Source organism: Nesoenas mayeri (genome assembly GCF_963082525.1).
Source record: "Nesoenas mayeri genome assembly, chromosome: 10".
Classification (NCBI taxonomy): Eukaryota; Metazoa; Chordata; class Aves; order Columbiformes; family Columbidae; genus Nesoenas; species Nesoenas mayeri.
The window spans coordinates 20,164,514-20,176,957 of NC_137560.1; the positions used below are offsets into that span (position 1 = coordinate 20,164,514).

The 12,444-nt window shown below is 40.1% G+C and overlaps 1 protein-coding gene across 1 annotated transcript; it reads right to left on the reverse strand.

Annotated features, from left to right (window-relative positions):
- Positions 1-270: 270 nt before the first annotated feature.
- CCDC174 (coiled-coil domain containing 174) lies at positions 271-10,993 on the reverse strand. Its single transcript, XM_080350264.1, has 11 exons — positions 10,916-10,993; positions 9,363-9,467; positions 8,862-8,962; positions 7,977-8,035; positions 6,767-6,947; positions 5,619-5,714; positions 4,323-4,459; positions 3,841-3,935; positions 3,472-3,619; positions 2,295-2,429; positions 271-1,582 (listed from the first exon to the last, which is right to left on the reverse strand). Exons 1-11 carry the CDS (start codon positions 10,955-10,957, stop codon positions 630-632), a joined length of 2,052 nt encoding a protein of 683 aa, XP_080206390.1. The 5' UTR covers positions 10,958-10,993; the 3' UTR covers positions 271-629.
- Between the last annotated feature and the right edge of the window lie 1,451 nt (positions 10,994-12,444).

Here is a 12,444-nt window from a genome sequence, read left to right on the forward strand (position 1 = left end):
GTGTTTATTCTTAGTCTAGCTATCGTTATTGATTTCTGCAATGCCTCTCTCCGCTCTAATTTGCTTCACAGAATTATGAGCCATATACTGACGTCAGGAATGCAGAAGCCATTATGATCATGTGAACTACTCTCCACCACCATTCACTAGATAATATTCTGCACCTCCCAAGGGCAGGAGATTAGGTAGGTAACAAATGTCCTAAAATCTTTCTGTATTTAGGAGCAGAGGGTCTGACATTTCAATACTGTTTGTACAGGTATCACTGAACTTGTACCTCCAAACCAGAAGTTAGCTGGGGAGCAACAGGGTAGAGTTCCTCCTTTGAAAGAAAGCCATTAATACACTCCAGAGTTCAGGTGTAACTGGCAAAGAGTTAAAATGAAATACATACTAAAGTAAGTAATGGGAAAAAAAAATAAATCACATAATTTTAATAAAGAGGGGGGAAAAAAAGAACAGGGCAAAAGTACAGCCATGATGTCAAATAGCTTAGCTCTCCAGGAGATTTATTTTTATCTACTTACAGGAACTTATTTTTCCCAGATGTGGGAAAAAATATTTTGGCTGAGAAGATAATTCCATTTAATTATTTAAATCACAATTCTTGCCTTATCGTTTTGCTCAGTTCAAGTCACTTGCCTGTAGTAAGACAGCATATCATCTAAACTTTGGTAAAGCGGTTCCTGATTTTGAGTGTCGCTGCTGTCAGTCTGCGCTGAAGGTGTCGCATCTTGAGCGCTGCAGCTGCAGGCCTGCATCCCTGGCGGCGCATCTTGAGCGCTGCAACCGCAGGCCTGCGCTGACGGCGGCGCATCTTGGGTGCTGCAGCTGCAGGCCTGCATCCCTGGCGGCATGTCTTGGGCGCCACAGTTGCAGCCCTCCACCCCCGGTGGGACATCCTGGGTGCTGCAGCTGCAGCTCTCCATCCCTGGTGGCACATCTTGGGTGCTGCAGCCGCATGCCTGCATAGCTGGCGGCACATCTTGGGTGCCGTAGCCATAGCCCTGCATTGGATATGCCATATCATGAGTGCTGTAGCCATAAGCGTGCATTGGTGGCATCATGCCTTGAGCGCCGTAGCCGTAAGCCTGCATTGGAAATGGCATTTCATGAGTGCCATAGCCATAAGCCTGCACTGATGACAGCACACCTCGAGTGCCATAGCCGTACGCCTGCATCGACGGCGGTGCACCTTGAACACCATAGCCATAAGCCTGTGCTGATGGCATTGTATCGTCATCCTCACTGCTGTCATCCTCCTCTGATGATGGCGCTTGAGTGTCACTGCCACGGGCCCCGGTTGACACCGCCTCATTTTGAACATTGCTGTTGTAAGCCCGCGCTGATGGCGGCACATCTTCAGTGCTGCTGCCATTGACCTGCGCTGATGGCGTCTGTTGGTTTTGTGTTGTCTCTGTTTCCAGTTTTTCAGAGGAACTTTCAGGACTGCTTGAATTCCGACTTCTGTAATTATCATCTTTCTTTTGTCCCAGAAAGTAATCAGAAGGTGGCGCAAATTCTGGATCTCGTTCATCTCTGAGTTCTTCCTGTTTCTTTGACCATTGTCCAAACATCAGTTCTGTTAGAAACAGGGAAAAAGGTAGATTGAATATAGAACTCAAGGTCTGAAGACCAGTCAGAAAGGAGGGAAAACAAATTAGCAAGCAGAGAAGATGCAGCTGTGAGAAGCCATCTGAAGTTCCTTTTCCATCTAGGACGAGATTGCTAGCTAAGCTGACAGTCCACTTTCCTTACAGAGCCGGAATGAAAGCATGGAGCATTAAAAATAACCACCATCCTCTATGTAACTCATCCTAGTCACTTTAAGATCCTTTAACAATGTGGTCATTGGTTATGAAAAACAACTAATTAGTTAGGGGTGAATCAAAATACAAACCAAGCAAAGCATTAATAGCTTAGTTATTAGAAGATGGAGATGATGAGATGATCTCTAGTGGCAAAAAACCAGTAACTTCTTCCTGTCATCACGTAGCACAAACTACAGAAACACATCAAGAAAGAGTAAGTCTTATGAACAGAATGAAATTTTTCATTCTGTCAAGCTCTCTGGATCATCCAGAAATGGAATAACTCATATAGAAGAAAAAATTATGGGGACATTATAGCAGTTACTGGCACTAAGGCAAACCTTGCCAATCACTGCACTGCACACTAGATAGTCATCGGTACAAAGGGAGAGTATTTCATTGCTTCTCATTTGTACCATACTTTGTCACAAAATAGAAATGAAAGTAGCACTGTGCACACACTTCCAATAAATGTTTCCTTACCTTTGCCTTTATCCCACTCTCGGACATAAGGCACGCCAGGCTTTGTATCTCTTCTCTCCTGAATAACAACCTCAACCTTTCTACTTGCTGCAGTAACTTTCGGAGGTTCTGGTTCCTCAGTAACACCTTTCAGCTCTATGTTACAGAAAGAAAGAGTAGTTTTTGTTAGTAACGGGATAAAATCTATATGAACTTCATAGGAGGAATAGGAACCAAGAGTTATTTGCATTTATAGAGCTCATACTAGTTATCTAATTTCATTCTAATAATGAAATGCATCTGAGTTGGGAGGTGATTTTTTTTTTAATTACTGCATATTAGTTCAGAAAAGATAATGGGTAACCCAGATAACAATCAGGAAACCTATCTGCCAAGAGAAACTTCATTATCTTTGCAGTTGTATCAGAAAGGCTGCTGAAAATCTATTGCATAATAAACCAAAAAGGAATGTGTTGAGTGTTATACTGAAATTAGAAAATCAAGTAAAAATAAGAACATCAGCGTGTTATCTCCATTTCATTAACTGGAGAAAACAATTTGCGTTCTGAACAACAGTAACAGCAGTGGCACATTACTGTTGTTTCCAGAACTCTTCACAGTTAATTGCTTGCATAGAATTCTGCCATAATGAAATAATAGCCACATTTTACAGAGGGAGACAGTACAAGTGACAGGCAGTGTCATATGGGAGACAGTGCAGAGATGGGATAAGAACTCAAATTCATCATCCTAAATCCTAAAGTCAGCTGGATGTCCAATTTTCAGACAGCACTGAAACTCTATGAGTCTACATTATATGATATCAAAATTAACTTGTTATTACCTCTTATTCTACTTCATCTTAAAAAACAAAAAAACAGTAAAATTTCAGCCACTCTAACCTCAACCCACATAATTAACACACATAATTCCTGCTCTCAGGTGTGAATGAAAAAAAGCCTACGATTTACATACCACATTTCTACCTGCATTATTAAGCTACTTCTGGCATGATTTTACATCTATACACAATTATATGAACTCTCACTATCTTAACAGTCATACTAATTGTGTATATAGGATACATAATACCAATATACTGAATGTCCAACCCTAAATCAATTAGAGTATATGTGTCCATCAATCAAGTACAAGATGAAATAGCAAGCACTTAACTTAAAAAGGCAGCAGATCATACCTGCATTCTCCAGTTTTTCTGCCTCTTCTTCTAATCCAGCTTCCCTTAACTTCTTAATCTTTCGTGCTCGAAGCTTAGACAGCCTTGCATCTAGAGCTGCCTTCCTTTTTTCTTTCAACTGTTCACGTTTAGTTCTCTGATCAAGTGTCTTAACAGCAAAGGAAAACATGAATTAATCTTCCTTCATTATTATAATAATGTTCCTTCACTAAACAACTAAAAGCAATCCATATAAAGTATGTTTCAACACAGAAAAAGAGGCCCAATTATTTTCAGAGTCAGCCACAAGCATCCCCTAGTACAAGACTGATAAAATCAACCGAAGACAGTGACCACTGAAACTAGGATGTTTACTCTTTAAACTCTTACCTGCTCTCTTAGCATATCCAGTGTTGCCCGTTGTTTATTCCTAAGTTCTTTGTCACGAGAAAAGGCAAAGTAACCAACGCCAAGCTGTCTGGCCTCTGAAAAGAAAAAGTTACACTCAGTTTAAAATTGACAGTAACTGCAAGGACCATACACCCTGCTTTCACACACTGAATTACTCCCAACAACACACAATACATTAGTTTCAGATGGCCAAAAAGGGCTTGTTTTAGATTATGTATGTAGATTCCTGAAGAACACAGGAGGGGGATAATGAAATTTGAAAAACAGATTTGAAAAAAATACAATTTGAGCAAAAATAAATCTAGATTTATATACTGGCAATTTGAATGGTTATTACACATGTGGCTTAACACACACCTACACTTTGCCATATAGGTACAAGAAGTAATTTTCCTTTGCTTCCTCTAAAACTATATCACTTCTCTTGATATCACCAAGGAGATTAAAGTATGGAAGTATACCGTTTTCTCGAATGTCCTCATAATGTATGGGTCCTATGGGTTTTCTGAGGGCTTCTTCTTCTTCTTTTTCCCACTGCTGTCTCTGAAGTTCTCTTCTCATGTCTTCAGATAACAGAGTAGACCCATCAGGGCCTTGCCTAATTAAAGAAAGGACAAACAAGGTTAGGGATTACAGAGCAAAACTTACTAGTTTTATGGTATTGAACAGCAAAAGTATGACTGGGTCTGACCCACTATTGCAGTTTTTACATAACATAGATCATTGTAGGCACCATTTAGCGATGCAGCATTGATGACTATCATACATGGTGAAGACAGAAATACAAAATTACCTCTGAAACAACGTACTAATAGAACATGTTGTTAAAAGACTTAAACAGAGCAACATTCTTTGTCACAGGCTTTAGGAAATCATTATCAAATCACAGAATGGGAGATGAAATAATCACTTTCATTGGCATCTGTTGGGATTCTAGCAATCACATATAGAAACATTTCAGATTTAATGTAAGAAAACGAAAAGTATTTGAAATAGCAAAGAGCTAGCCATTCATTTACCCTAGAAGTCCATGCCAAGTGTTAACACCCCATATGGGAAATATTTTTGTTTTCCCAAGAGAAGCAGCAGGATATTTTACTTTTATTGTCTAGCAAAAGCTGGTTTTGCTGACCATCATCTGTATCAATGCAGAGACTGCAATTTCAAAGCACTCGTGTCCACTTTATGTTTAAAATATAGAGAACACGCTAATGAGTTGTTAGTGTGAATGAATTTTCACTTCAGCAACAGTAAGGGCTCAGCTGAGGTCACTTTTTGTTATTTTCTGGAAACAATTCTGCCATAATAATTTTAACAGAAGAGCTCTTAAACAGCTGTTTAACAGAAAAGCAAAACCAAACAAACGGAGATCTAACATATTCACTTTGAGTATCATGATGAATTTGGAATGACTAAAGGACTATCATCACTTTCCAGGTTAAATAGAACCAGGAATAACTTCTCTGGGGTTTTCTGGAAGGGACAATAAAATACAATTTTCATACAAGTACCACAGTTTTAAAAGATGCATCAAGTATGTGAGAGACTGCTATGCCAATTTATTAGAACTTCTCTGTGCAAACTGTGCTCCTTAAGTGATGTTTTAGATTTAGTCAACATTTACATCAAAAAGCATCCCATAGTAGTTTATTAGAAATTTCATTGGGGCTAACAAAGCAAAACCTCTCTTCCTTCTCATTAAAAACATATATTGTACATACTGCAAGGAGCATGCACTTCCATTAGAGAAACTACACCTTTTCCCTTGAAGTTCCTGGTCCATTTTAAGCAGACTTGGCAAATCCTTCTTCATACAGCGTCTAGATCGGCCCAAGAAATCAACATAATCAACCCTGTAATGAAAGCAAAGGAAATTTGATGCAGAACGTATAATTGCAGATTTAGAGAACTCTTAACCAGAAGACAGAAGCAGTGACACTTTCCATTCATCCTCCCTCAGTCTCTCCGTGTGTGACAGTTTATTCTACCTTTCAATTAACAGAGGTTACATTCTGAACAGGGCACACACAGTTTTATCACAGACATTTACTCAATCTCACTTCGTGCCGGCTGTTTGCCTTGACAATCCAATGCAGTAAAAATATGTTCAAAATTTACAATGTCATGCAGTTTTCACACTAAAATGAAACTGAGCCTAGTACTTGCTTCCCATGGTGAAAATAATGATGCAGCATTGACTTCTTGTGGATATGAATTGGTACAATATACTTAATTATCAGCCTAAAACTTATTTAGAATAGGCTGATAGCGTTCACTCAGCTGGCATAACAAAGGCTGACTAAAATGCAAGCAAAATGTTCCTTTGAAGCACATATTGTGCTTCTTATTCAACTCTTCGTAGTACTGAACACTTAATTTACAGTTGTCAAAAAGCCAGTAAGAGCTATACTATTGTCCTGTAATGCTAGAAAGTTCCTCAGCATCCAGCTGCCACAATTATCCCATTCTAAAGAATTAATATTACACCTGAAAAAGTATGACTGGCAAGCTAGTTGCCAAACCCCAAACTTTTAAAGAACTGTGTGTTTAGTAAGGTCTTTTACATAATTTCCAGGGATATCTACAGCTCAGTACATGCTCAATACTTATTTTTTTTTAAATAAAGTAAGATCAGTAGGCAAAAAGTCTACATTATCTATAGTCAAGATCTAACTATGGCTGCTGAACAATTAGCATTAATTATGCTAGCACCCAAATATCCTCATTAGGATATGGCCTCACTGAGATGGACAATATATTAATAATAATACGTATCACAGAAGTGAGACATAAGCAATGACAGAAAAGCACCATGTGAATGGTAAAATATGTCAGTGTAAATTTCTGACACTTTACACTGATGAAAGCACCATGCAGTTGGAGCCCATCGCCCAGCAGTACCAACCATTCTTCGTCTGGGTCCTCGGGTGGTGGTATTTCCATTTCAGGTTGAGTTTCCTCATCATCTGTCTCTTTTTCTAAAGCCTTCCTAGCAGCTTCGCTCTGATGCAGCTCCTGTACTTCGTGCTGTTTGTCTATGATCTTCTGAGTGAAATCCACTAGATACAAATCCTCAGTTTCTTCATCTAAGGCAGAAAATCGATTCTTAGAGAACAGCCATGAAAAGAACAGAACTGAGCACAAAATCCATACAAAATAGCCACAATTGGCTTTTCAGCTGCCAGCGATGCCCTTGGCCACACTATTGGGGAATACTTAAATCTCATCCAGTCCCCAACAAACTCCACAGTGATAAGCTCTATTTCTGCATAGAAGTTTGAGGGTATTTTAAAGCAATCGTTTGTGTACAATACAGAAAAGGTGGTAATCTTTGCACTAAAATATTCTCTGCTCATTAACTATTTCAGAAGTATAGTGTTTGTTATGTAACAGTTCAAATACTTTTCTGATGCTGGACATTCGGTGTGTTGGCAGTAGTTAAGCAATCACTAGTGTACTTCTTAAACCAGTAAAGTGGTGAAGTCATATAGACAAAGAAAACATGGTAAGGAAAACAGAGATTGATCGCAAGAAGATTTAATAATTACTTCTTGCAAAGGACTGAATGAGAGAAGAAAGGGACAGATTATAATTCTCCAACCCTATCAGCTGCACGACTGGCATTCACATATGGACCAGCCAGATTCCTCTCGTTCTCCTCTTCATAAAGGTCCAAGAATTAGAATGCAGGACGGAATATCAGCAACGCAATCCAAAGACTGCATAATGGAGAATAAATTGATTTTGTTTCTCTAAGATTCTTTATTGAAAAACTAGAATATATTCCACCCACTTAATGAATGAGTGGAACAAGGCCATAGTGCTTTACTAGAACAGACTGTCCTTCAGAAAGTAATTTTATTTCCTCTAGTACCTATATGTTGCCTCCCTTTCAAAGAGGAATAATCTATGTAAAACACTTTGCATAATAACTCCTCCCCAAAATTTCTAATGTAAGAAAAGCAGTGAATTCATACTGTAGCTGCTGTAAATTACCTGTAAATCACAAAAATACCAACTTTTAGCGTGAACTTTACAAACAAATTACATATATGTATTTATATACATACATATATCTATATATCAAAAAGTCATTTTAGACCAGTTTTGTTCACCTGGGAAGTCGCCTTTTGTCATTTTCTCATACAGTTTTGCTTTCTCTTCCAGTTTCTTCCTGAAAAATAAAAAACCCAACATTGCAATCCCACCAATTCCAAACACAGTTCAAAATGACCAATTTAGCCTTAGATAAATGGAACAGGAAAGTACCAGAGGTGCTTGAAATGTTTACTAGAAGCTGACTTATGCCTGTTTTTTGTTTTGAACCTTAACTGACTTTTCTGAAGATACAGAGATACCCAGTTCCAGAGTTGATCCTGAAAATAATTTTAGTGTACTCACAGAATTAATCTTAAGTGTAATTTGTCAAGTAGGCAGGAAGATGATGTTACAAGTATTCCAGCTCTATCTAATTACTACAGTCTGTCAGATAAATACTGGGAACTAGGCCATTATTTGCAAGTATGAGATACTGAAATACTGTTTCACAGGGAAAAAAAAAATGGTAGAAGACAATTTTGAAGAACTAGAAACTGCTTACAGAAAAATAGAAAAAGACTTATAAATTGCATTTTCAACATGTCTTATTGTACAACTAACCCAATTAGAAGATGAGTCAAATCTTGCAGAAAAATGAGCTGTTTTCTGCCAAGTCCAAGAAACACTTTGCCATAGAATTATAATGTATTGCTGGCTTTTAATTCTAAAGATGACTTTCAGAAATCAGCAACCTGACATACTTCAACAACTATGATAAGCTGAGGCTGCGGGGATGCAGTTTGTACGTTACTGGTAAAGACCATGGAATTGTTGCTGGTCTTACAGTTTGGTCTAATGAGAACTGCTGGTCCAAAACATCCATACCTTGCTTTACGTGCTTTTCTAAACATGGAAATACAAGGTCTACAAAGCAGTCCTTGCTTACAGACCCAAAGAGTTACCTTGATTTATCTAATATATCATCCTCTTCTGTCTTCTGCTCAACATCTTTCTCAGCTCGATTCGCAACTCCTGTGTTTTGTTTGTTCCAGATGCTTGGTTTCTGTGGAGCACAATTTTATAACAACAAATAAAGAAATCAATAGAAATACTGAAATGGTAATGATTAAACAATATTTCACCTCCATATTTCATCCTCCGTCCTTCAGAGAAGCACACGAAACCTCAGAGAAAAACAAGAAACATCTTCTCCTATCGTTACAAAAGCTGTTGCTTCCTGGGAAACAGAGATTAACTGGCAATTTAGATGGGCAGAAAGATAAGTTTTCTGCTGTGCACAAGAATCCCACCTGGAAATTAAATTTAAAGAACATTCTCATCAGAAGATTTCACATTTGAATAGCGACACAGCTCTGAATATTTATTTACTTAGGTCTGAATAGGAACTTTCTTACTTTAAGGATAAAGAATGACAGAAAACATTAATGGAAAAATAGTTCTACCTTATTAGAAGTTTTGGGCTTTGCAAAGATGCCAGCATCTTTCAACAGCTTTTCTTTCTTGAATTCTTCTTGCTTTCGGAAGAGTTCTGCTTTGAGATCTACCAACTGAATCAGCAGCAAAAGAAGCAAATAAATAACCAAGACATGTCACACAGATATTAATCAGTTACTGTAATAAAGTAATAACTGTATTTCTAGTAAAACAGTCTGGATTTGCAGTTATATGAGCATTTCATTGCATTTTTATGTGGAACTTGGAAGCACTGATCCAACCACAAAGTTCACTCTTAAGTTTACAGCAAACAATATACAAAAAACACAAAATACAAATAATTATTAAGGATTTAAATCTATCTATTTATCTATCTTTGATCCTTTGAATCATAATGGGAATAACAGAGACATAATTCCGTATGGATTTTACCAGCCCCCTGATGGCAAGCAAATAAAGAGGGACTAATGAAATAACACTACTGAATTTGAAAAGGAAACTTCTAACCATTAGATAATGATTAAAATCCTGTCTCAGAACATAACTGATAAAAGTTTGCTTTCATAAAATACATATACTTTACCATGGTTCTGCATACTGTTTATCCAGTTTCAGATTGTTTTTTAACAACTATATAAGCAGCATTGCCACCTCTGACCAACACCCATCTCATCTTTTATTAGGAAACAACAGCAGCAGCCAGGATGTTGTATTGAAATTACATTAAAAAACCAAGTCTGTTAGAGGATATCATGCCACTGCAAGTCCTATGGAAGACAAATTTCACCTAGGTACATTAAATCAGGAAGGTTGACTTTGGTATTAACATTTGTCCCAAACACTAAAGCATTTGCTTTTCAAGTCCCTGTAGCAATGACACGTAGTGTTGTAAATTAACACCTTTTAAAAAATTTTTCTGAATGCTTTGAAGTGATCACCTAAAACTTCAATTTTAAATGTTTCATATACAACAACCCACAGTTTATATTAACTGTTTATTTGGAAAAACAAAGTGTTTGGCAGCAACTTCTTTCTAAGGGGCTACTGGAGTGTGCACATGAGCAGCACCTCACTGGCCCTTTGCTAAGGCCCTTTGCCTCCTGTTCCTTACAAAAACTCAGGAAATAAACTGGGATTTCACTCTCACACCCGTTTTACCATCACAGCAGAAATGGGGACGGACTCTGCCCTGGCACACTCAGACTACAAGCACAGCGTCACCCTTTACATCAGCATTGGCTTGAGCGGGCACTGCAGTGGGGGAGTCACAAAACAGCCCCCGATGTGCTGATATCTCTGGAGACATCCCAGGCCGGACGGGGCTCTACGCAACCCGGTCTGGGTGCAGATGACCCTGCTCACGGCACGGGTTGGACCGGGTGAGCTGGGGAGGTCCTTCCAACCCACACTACCCTGTGGTTCCACGGGAGCGGCCCAGCCGCACGGCCTGCGCCGGCCCCGGTAACAGGGCACGCCTGGCCCCTCACACCCGAACGACAGACCCTCCCGGGGATGGGCTTCTTCTCCTTCGTCGCGGCCGTGGCCACGTTCGCTCACTCACCGAGGAGGCGGCCACATCCAGCGGCTTCTTCCTCCGGTCCATGGCGGTCTCCGCTCCCCCGGCTAACCCGCCTTCTTCCCCGCTTTGCGGCTTTACCGTAAAGCGCAGCGCTATTGCGACAGCGCGGCTGAGGGCAGACGGGCCCTCCCCGCCGCCATGTTTGGGGGGTCAGGGGCGGGCGGAGAAGGGAGCGGGTGCTGGGGGTGCGGAGCGAAGGTGCGCGGGTCCCCGGCACCCCCAGTTGTCCCGGCCTCGGTCAGCCTGGAGCTGCGGCCGCGGGGCAGGCTGCGAGCGAGCCGGGCGGCTCAGTGCTGGGGAGATGAGACCTGAAATGCCCCTAGGAGCTGGAGACAGCCACGTCCTCCAGCGCTAGGCTGGGTTTAGCCCTGTGACTGCTGCCTGATTTAAGCCGAGCACTTCGGCTGAAGTGTGGTGGCCGTCCTGCTGTCCTTGGCCCTCTGTCCGCACTGGTCGGTGCTGAGGGAGCTTGGAGTTGATGAGCCACAGCTTGGCAGGATTGACAAGCTTGGTCCGTAATACCCAAATACAAACCCACCTACATGATCCCCAAATACAAACCCACCTACGTGACACCCAAATACAAACCCACCTATGTGTGGCAGAGCCAGCCCTGCAACCTCAGAGATGAGCACAAGTCACTCTCCAGGAGCAAGATTCAGTGTTTTACTGGGTGGCTCATTGCATTGTTATCATCCCCACAAATAAAAAGGACTGTCTGATAGGTTTTAATTCAAAGTTATTCTGAAGATCATAATTATCTGGAGCTGCAAGAGGAATCTGCCTTTCACTTGTCTTTAATAAAGTGGAAAAATATAAGGTGCTCTGATGTTGTTGCTTGGCAATATGACAGTTGATAGAAGCGTCAGATACAGTTCTTTTGATTTTTTAAATGTATTGCTTTTGTGTTCGGGAAGCTGGATCAGGCCCATATTTAAATAGTTTATGGACACAGAGTTGCAAATCTGACAGAGATCCTCAGTTGTTAAGTAAACTACACCAGTATTCCAGGGAGTGTGAAGTGTTCAATTCCAAAAGAAGCACTTTGTGGCCCTAGTGAAGCCGTCTTGCTTTTGGAAGAAGGGAAAATGGTGGGAGACAACAGATACAGAAAAGTGCAGCTCATATTAGAGCCATAAGGTTTACTATTTTAATCTTCAATGGAAGAAGATAAACGAGCATTACTGAAAAATAGGACAAAGAGAGGAAAACATCTGTGTTGTTCTAATTAAACCTCACTTCAACAAATCATGCATTGATGCCTGTTCAGACCTCACCTAGCAACAATACTGAGAAATCAGCCCAGACAGTGTGTGTGAGGCCACAAACTACTATGCCACAAGCAAAACTGTTTGCAAACTAATTCTTGTAACATGCAAGATCCAGAAGAGCTTCTTTCATTCACAGCAAAGGTTACATCTCTTCCTGAGATAAAGTCTCAGCACATATATTTTTTTACTTACTTCTGTACATTTTCCTAAAGGCACCTGAAGCACATCCCTGTGTTTCTG

Excerpts from the sequence above, each read along its gene's own strand:
- CCDC174 (XM_080350264.1), bottom strand. The coding sequence starts at position 10,957 with ATGGACCGGAGGAAGAAGCCGCTGGATGTGGCCGCCTCCTCG. Across the intron at positions 9,468-10,915 it reads TGGATGTGGCCGCCTCCTCG|TTGGTAGATCTCAAAGCAGA; the intron begins GTGAGTGAGCGA and ends CTGCTGATTCAG. Across the intron at positions 3,936-4,322 it reads TGAGGACATTCGAGAAAACG|AGGCCAGACAGCTTGGCGTT; the intron begins GTATACTTCCAT and ends TTTTCTTTTCAG.